Genomic DNA, 12,538 nt, shown 5'->3' with positions numbered 1-12,538 from the left:
TATTGTATAGGATAATTATTTTATTTTTATTTTACAAAAATATTAAGAGCAATAAAAGTATATTAATTTATTTTTTATTTAATTTTTAAATAATAAGTTTTTCGTTATTTTCGACAAGTTCTTGAGTTGAAATTAGCGTTTCATCATCAATTTCGGCTGGAACATTCTGACATTCATCCGAGCACGCACAGCCTGCACAGCATTCCAGGTTCGATGACAAACAGTTACAATTTTCCACTACATGAACAAAAATATTTTTTAAAGCATATCTAACGCAGTTTCTCCTTTGAAATTATTAAAATCCAAACAACCATTTTCGATTTTCCATCCATGTGTCAATTGATCAAGAGTAACAATTTCTCTATTTGTAGACTGTTTTTTTTTACTCGCTTTAGACCTTCAATAAAATAATTGACCTATACCAAAAAATATATCTTATAGTAGAAGATCTGCCGATTATTATGCTTTTTTTAGAATTAAACTCTGTTCAGTGGTTTTTGAGAAAAAAATTCCGAAAGTGTGTCGATTTCATCACTTTTTTCACATTAAATTGTAAATACATATCTCGGAAACGAAGCATTTTTCGAATTTTTGTCAAAGGACAAAATGTGTTTACCTTGGTCCATTTTACAATCTAAAACTGCTTTCAAAGCCATTCGGCGAGTAATTTTTTTTACAATTTTTTTTTGTTTATAACAATTGACTGACCACGCCGAAAAATATAAAAAAATATATGTAAATTTTCAGAAAATTACACTTTATAAAATAAAAAAAGTTTCATGCTGTAGGTTTTTGTTTTAAAAATTTAGTCGGTTACCTTCATTTAGAAGCATCTTTTAAGGGGTGAAACGCTCGCTTAAGCAGGGAGGGATAACATAATACTCTTAAATGGGAAACATAAGACGCACAAAATGAGTAAGATCTTAGAGCTAAAAATATAGATTTGATCAGCAAGCAGCAAGATTTGAAGTAGCAAACTCTCTCAACTAAATTCTAACTGGCACTTGCAAGGATGACAAACTACGCCACTTTAGATATATTTTTATATTTCCTTCACTTGTATATATTTTTTTTATTTATTTATTTTCTGCTTTACGTATATCGACATGGCACTTGAAGAAAATTGTGACATTTTTATTTAAAATAATATACCTACTACATATTACGTAAAATGTTAATTATAACTAATTTACCCTCATTTAAAATAACTATAATAAATTTCTGCTAAATAAATCTAAAACTACATTTACATTTTATATTTTTACATTTTTATTGATTCGTGTTATTACACAGTGTTTACACACGTCAAAAAAGAAACATTGATATTTTCAAATTAAAACACAGTTACAAATACAGATACATATAGAATTCTAAAATCAGTAAAAATATAAATACAGATTAAAATTGACATTGATTGTAACAGAATAAATAAAATCAGATAAAACAATATTAAAAACAAATACAATAGCTCGTAACTCACAAATGATTAAAGTCACTGTCAAAAAACTGCTCAATATCATAAAATGTATTTCTCAAAAGAAATTTTTTTATTCTATTTTTAAATTGATTAGAATTGAGATTCCTTATGTGGATTGGTAGGGCATTATAAAGACGTATTCCTATATAACCCGTACCATTTCTAGTCTTACTTAGTCTTAAATAGTTAGTAGTTAAATTATTCTTTGTTCTAATATTATGAGTGTGCAGTTGATTTCTAGTTGAAAAATTTATTAAGTTTTGTTTGACATATAGTAAGCATTGCAATATATATATACAGGGAACAGTAAGCATATTTAAAGAAATGAAATGCTGTTTACAGTCGCTCCTGTAACTCAAACTTAACATAATTCTAATGGCCCTTCTTTGATGTGCGAACACATCCCTACTAGAAGTACTAAATTTAACAACAGCTAATATTCAAAATTAATTTATGCATATTATTACGTTATTAATTAAAATATACCGTTATTAATTAAAATAGTTACTGATATGAGTGTACCTCTGCAATAAAGCGATCGAGATAAAAGACAAGAAGTAAAGTCAATATCACTTAGCGTTTAGAAAAACAATTAAAAATGGGAAATTTTTTTGTCATGCCGATACGCGTCACGCTACTTCCCTTAAAATAACGATGATTAGCTCTGTTCGCATTGTAAGCAATTATTTACCCAATATACATTAATTTTTAAGTTGAGATTTGCAGATAAAACATCATCAACAAGTTTGGTCAATAGGCTCTTAACTGGAACATGGCTTATATCAAGTGTTCAAAGTATAACACTGACAGAGCACATTTATTAAAATAAAGAAATGTTTTGGCTCGTATCATTCAAATTCATTTAAATACAGTCTACTCAGTTAAGACTCAAGTGTGTTCCATTATTTGTTTTTTATTCAAATATTTATCAAGTACCTACTCACTAATAGGATTCAATCTAAGACTACAGGTATGCTGAAAACGTATTGGATTAAATCGAATTACCTAAATCATTTCACGATCAGACAAAACTGAGAATGCACGTTGTTTTGTAAAGTTCTTGTATGAAAATAATGCGATAATCTAGAAAGCAAATTCTTCCCAAAAGTAAACATAAATAGTCATAAGATCCATACTTTACAAGAAACACATGGTAGTCCAGTTGATAGAGGTTTTGAGATGGCAGTGATTCCGAATATCTCGTAGCATCAGAATCTAGATACTTTTCACGCTTTTTAAATTTGCCCCATAAAACAACAAACAAAGCAATAAAAAATTAGGGTTAGAACCCATGTGTCAAACTATATATATGACTTTTGACTGATTCCATTACTGCACCACTTTACAAGTATAGTTGTTACAATGTCAACTGGAACCTGTAAAATATTAAAGCACAGGACCGTACGCACTTCTCCTGAAATTTCCTCTTATGCTTTGACCATGATGTGTCTCGTAATTTATACTCGAATAGCAATTCGGTGAGTCCGACATTGGTACTAGTCCGCCGGGTATGTTGTTGGTATAATACGTATTATTTATTAATTGATATTATTATTTGTTCATATTGTAGCCAGTAAAGGGTAATAATTATTAAAATAAATGTTATATGTAATTATCTAGTAATTTAGCGTGGCTCTCTGGAGACTCTTTGAAGCGGGGGATAGCGAAATAACTCGGGAAAATCCCCAAATAGTGGAATCAGTTTTTGTCAAAAGTATCGAAACAAACTCAGAGTTTAAAAACAAATATTTACACGTAAAAAGTCGACGTATTATATTAAATATATATGAATAGTGCTGGCAAAAACCGGAAAAAAGTGAAACCGGTTAACCGGGTTCTGTAAAAACCGATTTCAGATAAAACCGGTTAGTCGAATAGTTGCTAAAACCGGTTATTCGAATTACCCGTTACTTGAATCGCCAAAACCGGATATCTGAAAATCGGTGCTTTACAAAGACAGACCCGGAGAAATTGATGTCTAAAAAAAAGATCTTTACAAAAATCTGGAAGTCAAATTTGTTTACGAAGAAATCGATCTCCAAAAAAAAAGGTCAATTGCAATCGGACAAATCGATGTCTAAAAATAAAAAAAATTAAGTAGATTATCGAATAATCGATTATTTGAATAATCGGATATTTGAAGAATCGAATAACCGAATAACCGGTTTTCGGATTTCGTAAAAATCCGAATTATCCGAAACCGGTTAACCGACTATCCAAAAAACCGATTTCAGTTGCCAGCACTATATATGAATATTTGAAAATTGAAAATAGTGAACAATGTGATAAAAAAAGTTAGGAAACGAATTAACGAATTAACTAAGATATCCAAAAAAGTAATCGCGTAATTAAAGAAGGATTGATCACGGTACAAAGAGGAAACGGAAAAATACAAAATTAAAGAAAATTGACGATTTTACCAGATGTAATTAATGTAAAGAAAATAAAGTTCCTACTTTAAACATGATTCGAGATAAATTAAGCGATTATCCTGATTATAGTTATAAATCTTTAGATACTTTACGATATGCTTTATTACAATGGATTTTAAACATAAAAAACTTGACAATGGTATGGTAATTATATGGTAATACAGCTCGGAATATACCTAGTATATCTAGACGACACAGGGCTAATTTTTTCTGGAGTCTATGGACTCCGTAGAATTTACGAGTTAAATGTTGAGATCGTAACAACTATACCAAAAATCCAGCTGACCTCTATCTGTCAATTTTTTTCTTTAAAAATTAATATTTCAAAATCTATAACTCCTAAGTATGGGGAATATTTAATAAAATGACCCTCAAATTTCATATACATAGAATCCGAAAATGCCATAATATATAGGGTGTCCCGTTTAAAATAAGAAAGTTAGTGTCGACTTCCGGTATAACTGGAAATGTCATTAAGTTCTAAATATTTTAGTTGTGTTGGCCCTACTATTGCCTTTGCTAGGTTGTCAAATATTTATCGGATCGGTACTTTCCGAGATATCGACAGTGGAGATTCCTGGTGAGACATCCTGTATATATACTAACATGAAAACTTTCAATCCATTAGGAGTAAAAATGTTAACGTAAGGCGATGCAAAATGCAATACAAATTTTGTAAGAATTTCGAAATCATTAAAGTAGCAAAATACCATTTCATTTTTTAATTTTCGTTTCATTTGAATGTTTTTAACCAAGTGTCATTGAATGAAAGAGACACCTAGTTGATGGAAAAATTCTGTTGAGGACAGTAAACAAAGTAAAGTTGAACATGTCCCAGCACAGAAAGCAGCAAGCAGCTGTATCAAACAATAAGCCATGAGAAAGCAGTTATTTAGCAATGAAAAATGAAGTCCGTAACAAGCGAAAAAACATGGATTTGTACTTAGTGGAAGATTTTATATGTAGGTATCAAACAAAAAAGAGTATAATGCAAAATATGTATGTATAGAGTAGGCTTAGTGAATTGTATCATTTGAATGACGTAAGGAGTAACTTGAGATGTTTAGACCCTTTTGACAACAAATGCAATGTAATAAAAACGACTAAAACATATCAATATTAATTTGTTAAGTTCAGACTAAAATAAAATAAACAAATAATGCATTTTTAAATTCGTGTTTATATATCTAACTGATATTATCAATTTTGAATGTGACAAATTAAATATTTTTAGAAAAATGAGCACCGAAAAATAAACAAATATTCTATAACCACTTATTCCAAACTAATCAGATTATAACTATCTGTCCCCAAATTAAAAAGTAACTAATTGATTTTCAAGTGTTTACGAAAAACTTCAATAAGAATAATCAAAGATACCAGTAAAATGCATCTTGAAGGTTTTATATAAATATGTGACTTACGCACATCTACAATTTAGAGCGATCTGAAAAAGATGAAGGCGACTATTGCTTTGGTGGTAATATGCAGCTTCGCTACTGTGGCGGTAGCTCAGAAGAATAACAATTTCGAAACGGGTAGGAACACCATCGTTCATCTATTCGAGTGGAAATGGAGTGATATCGCCAGCGAGTGCGAAAATTTCTTAGGCCCAAAAGGATTTGCTGGAGTACAGGTAAACGTCTAAAATTAATATAATATATATGTGCTTTTTATATAATTCATAATATATCATATTAATGCCGCTTCATTGTCCAACATAATTTGATTTACATGTAAATGTAAAAAGGGAAATTTAAATGTGAACAAAATACGGTATTAGAAATAGGAAAAGTAACGTTCAAATGCAAAATTCAAGTTTTATAGCATTAATATTAGCAAACCATTGTAACTGACATAGTATTCTATTGTTATAAGAAGTAATGAAATTGATAAAGTTGTTGAGTTTATAAAGTAAAATATTGTGGTCCATAATATAAAAACCCTTTGAAAAATCTGTATATAGCACTTCTAAGTGTCCTATATTATCTAGACTAGAACGTGCGTAACATATTCCGTCACTAGATCCAGGTTTGTAAAAGCCACTAACACACTTATTTTGGTATGAAGAAACCCGGTGATCAATGGGCGGATAGATAAGATTATTTTATTATCAAACAGCAATTTTACAGATTTGAAATGATTGATATAGGTTTGCAATTTTTGGCTTGAGATTTGTTACCACTTTTAAAGAAGAACAAACTCTGACCACTTTCCAACGACTTGCAAAAATCTTTTCTACAGCAAAATTAAATATTTGGCACGAAGGTGCAGGTAAAACTGAAACTTTACAATGAAAGACAGACTAGATGATATTTTATTTTTCAATTATTTAATGGTAGTAGAAATTTCTGTTTCTATTTCCTGAAAAACTTTTACTTTGTTTTCATATTCTTTATAATGTCAGAAGTTAACGACTGCGGATATTTGTGTTCAAAATTTTTACACAGAAGCACATTGTCGTCACATATTCTATAAAGTTATTTATGAAATTGGTCTAAGGCAGATACAATTCAGTTTAAAATTGCTTATCAGATATACATTAGTTCATATAATGACGTAAAATTAGCTTTTTTGGAATTCTATTTATTTTTATTTAAATTAAGTAAAAATCTAGGGTTAAGAACAACGTCTTCATTAATATCATTAGCACTGGATAGTAAATGTGAAGTACCAAAGGAGTAAAATCCCAAATAACATCATAAGTAATATTGCTTATGGTTAAATCTATTAATGTTCCCAAATTGATTTTGAACATTACTAAAAAGGCTGTAATAAAATAAATTAAAAAATTAGTTTTCGTATCAACATAATCCAACCTATTAAAATTTGGGAATGTTTAAATCGCTTACAATAATAACTTTACCTCCTTGCAGATATTCGAGAAAATCAAAAATTAATTTAAAAATATCCATTTATACGGATGGTGGAATGTACATATTGCCAACAATAAATAAATAATTACCATAACACTTAGCAGCTAACAAGCCAATATCTGGAAAATTTAGTGAAAAAAAAACGCAAAATATCTGATCCTATATACTTCTTTACAACTATCAATCTTCCACCACCATTTATTTCATTAACAATATGAAATTTATGGAACAAAATTCTATATACAAGATATTCAAACGCGAGGTAAAATATTTTAGGTTACATAAACTAATATACACAATACACATGGTTTCATTTTCAAGATCTAAATTCAAAAAAGCATTTCCAACTTTTGCATCGATATTCACTAAACTGTTTTCACCTTTGTCGTATTCAAATATGTATGCAAGTAATCTTTAAAAATAATTTTATTCATATTTGCTTTAAAGTATACAGTGCAAGAAATAATCTAAAAATACAGGTTGGCTAACCGTAATCAGTATCGACCGGCGTATACGAGTAAGTGGGCTGTACGTGGGCGTAAATTTTAGACTAAACTTTTTTTATCAAACATAACAACCCGAGGATGCCCTGCATATTTTTTACATTTGGTTCCAGTCCCTAGATACCGTATTTTATCATACATTTTACATCTCAATATTCAGTGAACACTATCTGTCACGGTCACATAACTTGGAGAATGATCCGGTTGTAACTAGATTTTTAATACTTGACAATATGTGAACAATAAAGACGATCCCTTAGAACATTTTTGGATAATATATAGCAAAGCAGGCGTAGACAACAATAAATCTGAGGAAACTACAAAAAAACTAGAAATTCTATTTATAAATTTAACATAATTTGAGATAATCCATCCCATTAGATATCGCTTAAATTCATATAGGTCCCACATACTATCGTATGTGGGACCTATCGGTCATCTTAATTTTAGCATTAACACCACCCTTATTAACGCGATTCAACAACTTAAATTTTTGTCTACCTTCAGGCACGATGTATCTTATCCTCCATTCGATTTTATTAATTTCAATATCTGCATCGACTTCTCTGAGGTAGCAAGCAATTCTTAAAAGATTATCAACGTAAGCTCTTGTTTGGTGTAAAGTCTCTCATGATCCTTATTATTTAAATGTAATTCTTTTTAATTTATCCTGATCAAAAATGAACAATCTGTGACTTCAGATTTCTCCACCAAATGAAAACGAAGTCATCGTCCAAAATGGGGACCGACCATGGTGGGAAAGATACCAACCCGTCAGCTACCAACTGAACACTCGATCTGGGGATCAATCAGCTTTAGCTGATATGATCAGCAGATGTAACGCCGTTGGAGTTAGGTAAACATGTTTTTTATTTCTATCGCTTTGAAAAATGCTTACAAATAGAATATAAAAAAGAATAAAGAAAAAAAATTACTTGAATCCGGGAAAAGGTCCTAAAGTATATGTTGCACAAGAAAAAAATTACCATCACATTATGAGAGCGAGAATAAATAATTTAATAGATTACCAAAATCGTTTTTTAAAATGTCATAACTAGAGAGATTGTTTCAAAAATCAGACGTAGAGATTATCGTATGAAAATCGTATTATTTCCACAGAATATATGTTGACGCTGTATTCAACCACATGGCTGCCATTGGAGGTACAGGCACCGCAGGAAATACATGTGATCCAGATTCGAAAAGTTACCCAGGCGTGCCATATGGCTCTGACAATTTCCATACAACTTGTACTGTGAACAATTACAATGATGCCGAGAACGTGAGAAACTGCGAACTCGTGGGTCTGAAAGATTTGGACCAGGTAAAAAACATTATTAATGCAATTATATTTACAAATACAAAGAAACCAACAATACAATTTTTTGGTAATTGAAATGTTTCTTTACTTCTGCAGAGTCAGGACTACGTTCGTCAAAAAATTGTGGCGTTCTTGGACCAGTGCGTAGACTTGGGTGTAGCTGGTTTTAGAGTAGACGCTGCCAAACACATGTGGCCTGCTGATCTGCAAGCGATCTATGGCAGCGTTAAAGACTTGTCTACCGACCATGGTTTTGCATCTGGCACCCGACCATTCTTCTTCCAAGAAGTCATCGATCTTGGTAAGTCGTGTCAGATAATAGTAATGCTTCAATTTTACTCAGTCTCTGATAGTGCTTTTCTGTGAGTCGTGTCTTCAGGAGTAATGTGCCATGTGTTAGCATCTATTGCAGTAGGTACCTTGGTCTCTTGCAACAGTTTATGAAATTTCGTCATGGGTTAAGTGCTGGTGCCTTCTGGATTAAATATTGGTTTCCATAAAAAATATGTTCTGTGGTCTCATCTAATATTCACTTTCGCCCAGGATATGATAAACTGTTTTCGCCCTATTTCAGAGACAGACTGAGTTCTGGATTTCCGTCATACAATCCAATTATATGTCTTCTCAGGCCACAATACACATCTCTGTACGTGACTGATTTCTGACTAATGAATAGTTCACTTATTTCTTGATGGTAGTTCGATAAAAGTCTTATCATGTTGGTGACTGAGCAAATTGTTCCAATATCTGTTATGCTCATTCAATTTTAACTGATTTAAAATCTATCTATCCATAAACTCTACTCGTACTTCAAGAGCAGTTTCATAGGGAAAAAATAAATTGATACACATAAATCAACTTACCTTAATACAGTTTTGCTTAATCAAAAAGAACGGGCCAACAAATTTGTATTTATTTTATTTTTGCCAATTTTTAAGATACTTTAGTGAAATATGGGTAGCCGAATATGAATACAAACTTTTTTTACTTAAACAAGGTAGATAATAACAGTTTAAAAAATGTATAGCCTTTTGTTCCATTTTTATTGTAAGTAGAGTTTTTCAGAAAACCCAAGTGTTTTTCAAACATCACTTTAATTAATGTAAAAAATTATTATAAAGTGTTATAAAATAGAATGTCATCATTTCCAGGTGGAGAGGCCATAAGTAAGGACGAGTACACCGACTTCGGAACAGTTCTGGAATTCAAATACGGCACAGAAATAGGAAACGCCTTCCAAGGTCATAACGCCTTAAAATACTTGAAAACCTGGGGTCCCCAATGGGGCCTGCTGGAAGGCACCGACGCCGTGGTGTTCATCGACAACCACGACAACCAAAGAACCGGTTCCAGTTCCATCATCACCTACAAGAATCCGAAGCCATACAAGATGGCCATCGCCTTCATGTTGGCCCACCCATACGGTACTACCAGGATCATGTCCAGTTACTCCTTCGATTCTAACGACCAAGGACCACCGAACGACGGAAACGGAAATATCGCCGGACCGTCCTTCAACGATGATGGATCCTGTGGCAACGGATGGGTATGTGAACACAGATGGCGCCAGATATACAACATGGTTCAATTCAGGAACGCAGTTGGCACGACCGAGGTCACCAACTGGTGGGACAACGACGACAATCAGATCGCTTTTGGACGTGGTGACAAAGGTTTTGTGGCTTTCACCTTAAACGGAGACATCAACCAGTCCCTGCCCACATCTCTTCCAGCTGGTACATATTGTGACGTCATTTCCGGAAGTTTGGACAATGGCAGTTGTACTGGAAAATCTGTTACTGTTGACGATAGTGGCAACGCAGCTATTTCACTTTCTTCTGGAGAGGATGATGGGGTTTTAGCTATCCACGTTAACGCTAAATTGTAAAAAAATGAATTTTGCTTAAATAAAACATTTGCATTTGACTTTGACCTTCAATTTTTTTTTTACTTTTTCTCTAGCCATTAGTTAGGTATAAAAAAATAATTTTTCGAAAAATGGTTTTTCCAATCGCATTTTTTATTAACAAATTAATTTTTTTTTCAAGTCTAATTCATCATTCGATTTCTCGGAAAATTTTACCTCACTATGAATACGCTGTTTTCGTTAACAAATAAAGAAGACATAAATGTTCATAGATGGCAAAATCCCATACCGCACTAGTGTGACCTTAAACGTGGCCCTCCCCAGGTGTGACCTTTGAGGGTTAAAACTAGAGGTTTTAAGTAGTTTCAAGTTTGTTCCAAATTTTCTTCTCATAAAATGAAATTATTTAGTACTTAAATTTTTTTATAAGAAGAAGATAGCAGCCTAATAATTAAAATTATGTGCACTCTATCAAACATTTATTTAGTGGGTTGTGCATACCTAGGCATTTGGTATTTAAACAACATTTCACTGTAATGATTTACGAAAATTAGCTTAACACCTTAAAAAAAAAGTATGAGTATAAAAAAGATAATATCAATAAAAAAATATTTACATACTTAAAAATTGAAGATATGTACAGCACATTTAAAATATAAGAAATGGCAAAAAACCGAAATTAACTTTTTTCAAAACAGCTGATTTAGAGAACAGACATTTCTTAAAAACCGAGGTTGTTTTTCAGATTCTACATAATTTCTAATATTTTCATATTTGCATAATAATCTTATTTTGATGTCTACCGCCATTCTGATAATAATGTATCAAATTTAAAATCAAATGATAACATAAGTATCTATAATATTTTATTTAAAATTTTATCTTCTATCAATCTAACTTAACAACATGTGAAAAAATAATACAATTATAGAAAGACAAACATTGCGCACGTGTATAAAAATAATCAACTGTATCATCATTAAACAAATTCCTTTATCATATTAATAGCTTTTAAATAAGGTTTCCTTACTTTTAATATTTTTTTTTTGTTTATCTCTGAAACTGAATAGGATTGTTTCCATAAGCGAAATTCAATATAATATGCTACATAAACATAAAATACATATAATAAAGTCACAATTACTTTTTTTTGTGTTTATCATATCAATAGCAGACGAAAAGCATATTTAGAAGGGTATTTTACGATATTTAAAATAATTAGAAATGTAGGTATACGTTCTCGTCATGATGAAGAGATTACCTTGAGGATATGGGTACCGGGGTATTTGAAAAATTGTTTGCATCATCTTACCTCACATCGAACCTGGTGCAGTGAGAGTTATGGATAATGCGCCTTACCTTAGTCGACGACTGGAAAAATTGGAAATCTGCATGCAAAAACAAAAGAATCATAGAATGGACACGATGTTAAATGTATAATTAGTAGCAAAAGCATAAAAAGAAAGTGTATGTAGTGGATGAAATGACTAAAATTCCGTGTGTTACACTTTTTTTTATTACTACCATACTGAAACTGAATTAACCTTTAAATTAGGAAATGTCAAATGCTTTTGCAGTAAAATTATATTAAGATATAAAATAAGTCTTTGAGAGAATTAATAACTACAGGTGTCAAATCCTTCGTTACCCTATCCAAGTATTTGAATTAAATTTGGTGCACGTTGCATTGGGTTAAGTTTCTATAAAATACTGTAATCTCAAGACCAGTGGCGAGCTATGGGAAACTCATTCGACTATTTTATAAGAAAAATAGTACGGTCCTGTGCAAAATAATAATTTATTATATTTTTTGAAAAAGCATGCCAATGGGAACAAAAAATGCCTCTTGCATTTAGTCGATATCTGTCTTTGTTTTACGGCAAATTGGATTTCTCTTTTTCTTTTCCTTAGCCAGATACTGTGCGTTAATGGATTTTTTGAATTCTTGTTAGAAATATTTCGGCTAATTTCAACAAATTTAAATAAAAATAAAGTAGCATTCTACGAATCAATAATATTATTATTAAGAGAAGTCAACTTATTAGGCTTTCTTCTTAAGCAA

The 12,538-nt window shown here is 31.4% G+C and overlaps 1 protein-coding gene across 1 annotated transcript; it reads left to right on the top strand.

Moving 5' to 3' along the window:
* Window positions 1–5,325: 5,325 nt before the first annotated feature.
* LOC108914611 (alpha-amylase) lies at window positions 5,326–10,541 on the top strand. The gene is made up of 5 exons (XM_018720459.2): window positions 5,326–5,545; window positions 7,990–8,144; window positions 8,408–8,612; window positions 8,706–8,910; window positions 9,761–10,541. The coding sequence occupies exons 1-5, from the start codon at window positions 5,366–5,368 to the stop codon at window positions 10,495–10,497; spliced, it is 1,482 nt and encodes a 493-aa protein (XP_018575975.1). The 5' UTR covers window positions 5,326–5,365; the 3' UTR covers window positions 10,498–10,541.
* Window positions 10,542–12,538: the final 1,997 nt, after the last annotated feature.

Source organism: Anoplophora glabripennis, unplaced genomic scaffold (assembly GCF_000390285.2).
Source record: "Anoplophora glabripennis isolate ALB-LARVAE unplaced genomic scaffold, Agla_2.0 scaffold50, whole genome shotgun sequence".
Taxonomy (NCBI): Eukaryota; Metazoa; Arthropoda; class Insecta; order Coleoptera; family Cerambycidae; genus Anoplophora; species Anoplophora glabripennis.
The sequence above is the reverse complement of the archived record's forward strand: the minus strand, read 5'-3'. Positions and strand labels throughout refer to the sequence as shown.

Coding starts and splice junctions, on each gene's coding strand:
- LOC108914611 (XM_018720459.2), top strand. CDS start 5,366: ATGAAGGCGACTATTGCTTTGGTGGTAATATGCAGCTTCGCTACTGTG. Junction 5,546..7,989: donor AAGGATTTGCTGGAGTACAG/GTAAACGTCTAA, acceptor CTGTGACTTCAG/ATTTCTCCACCAAATGAAAA. Junction 8,145..8,407: donor TGTAACGCCGTTGGAGTTAG/GTAAACATGTTT, acceptor TTATTTCCACAG/AATATATGTTGACGCTGTAT.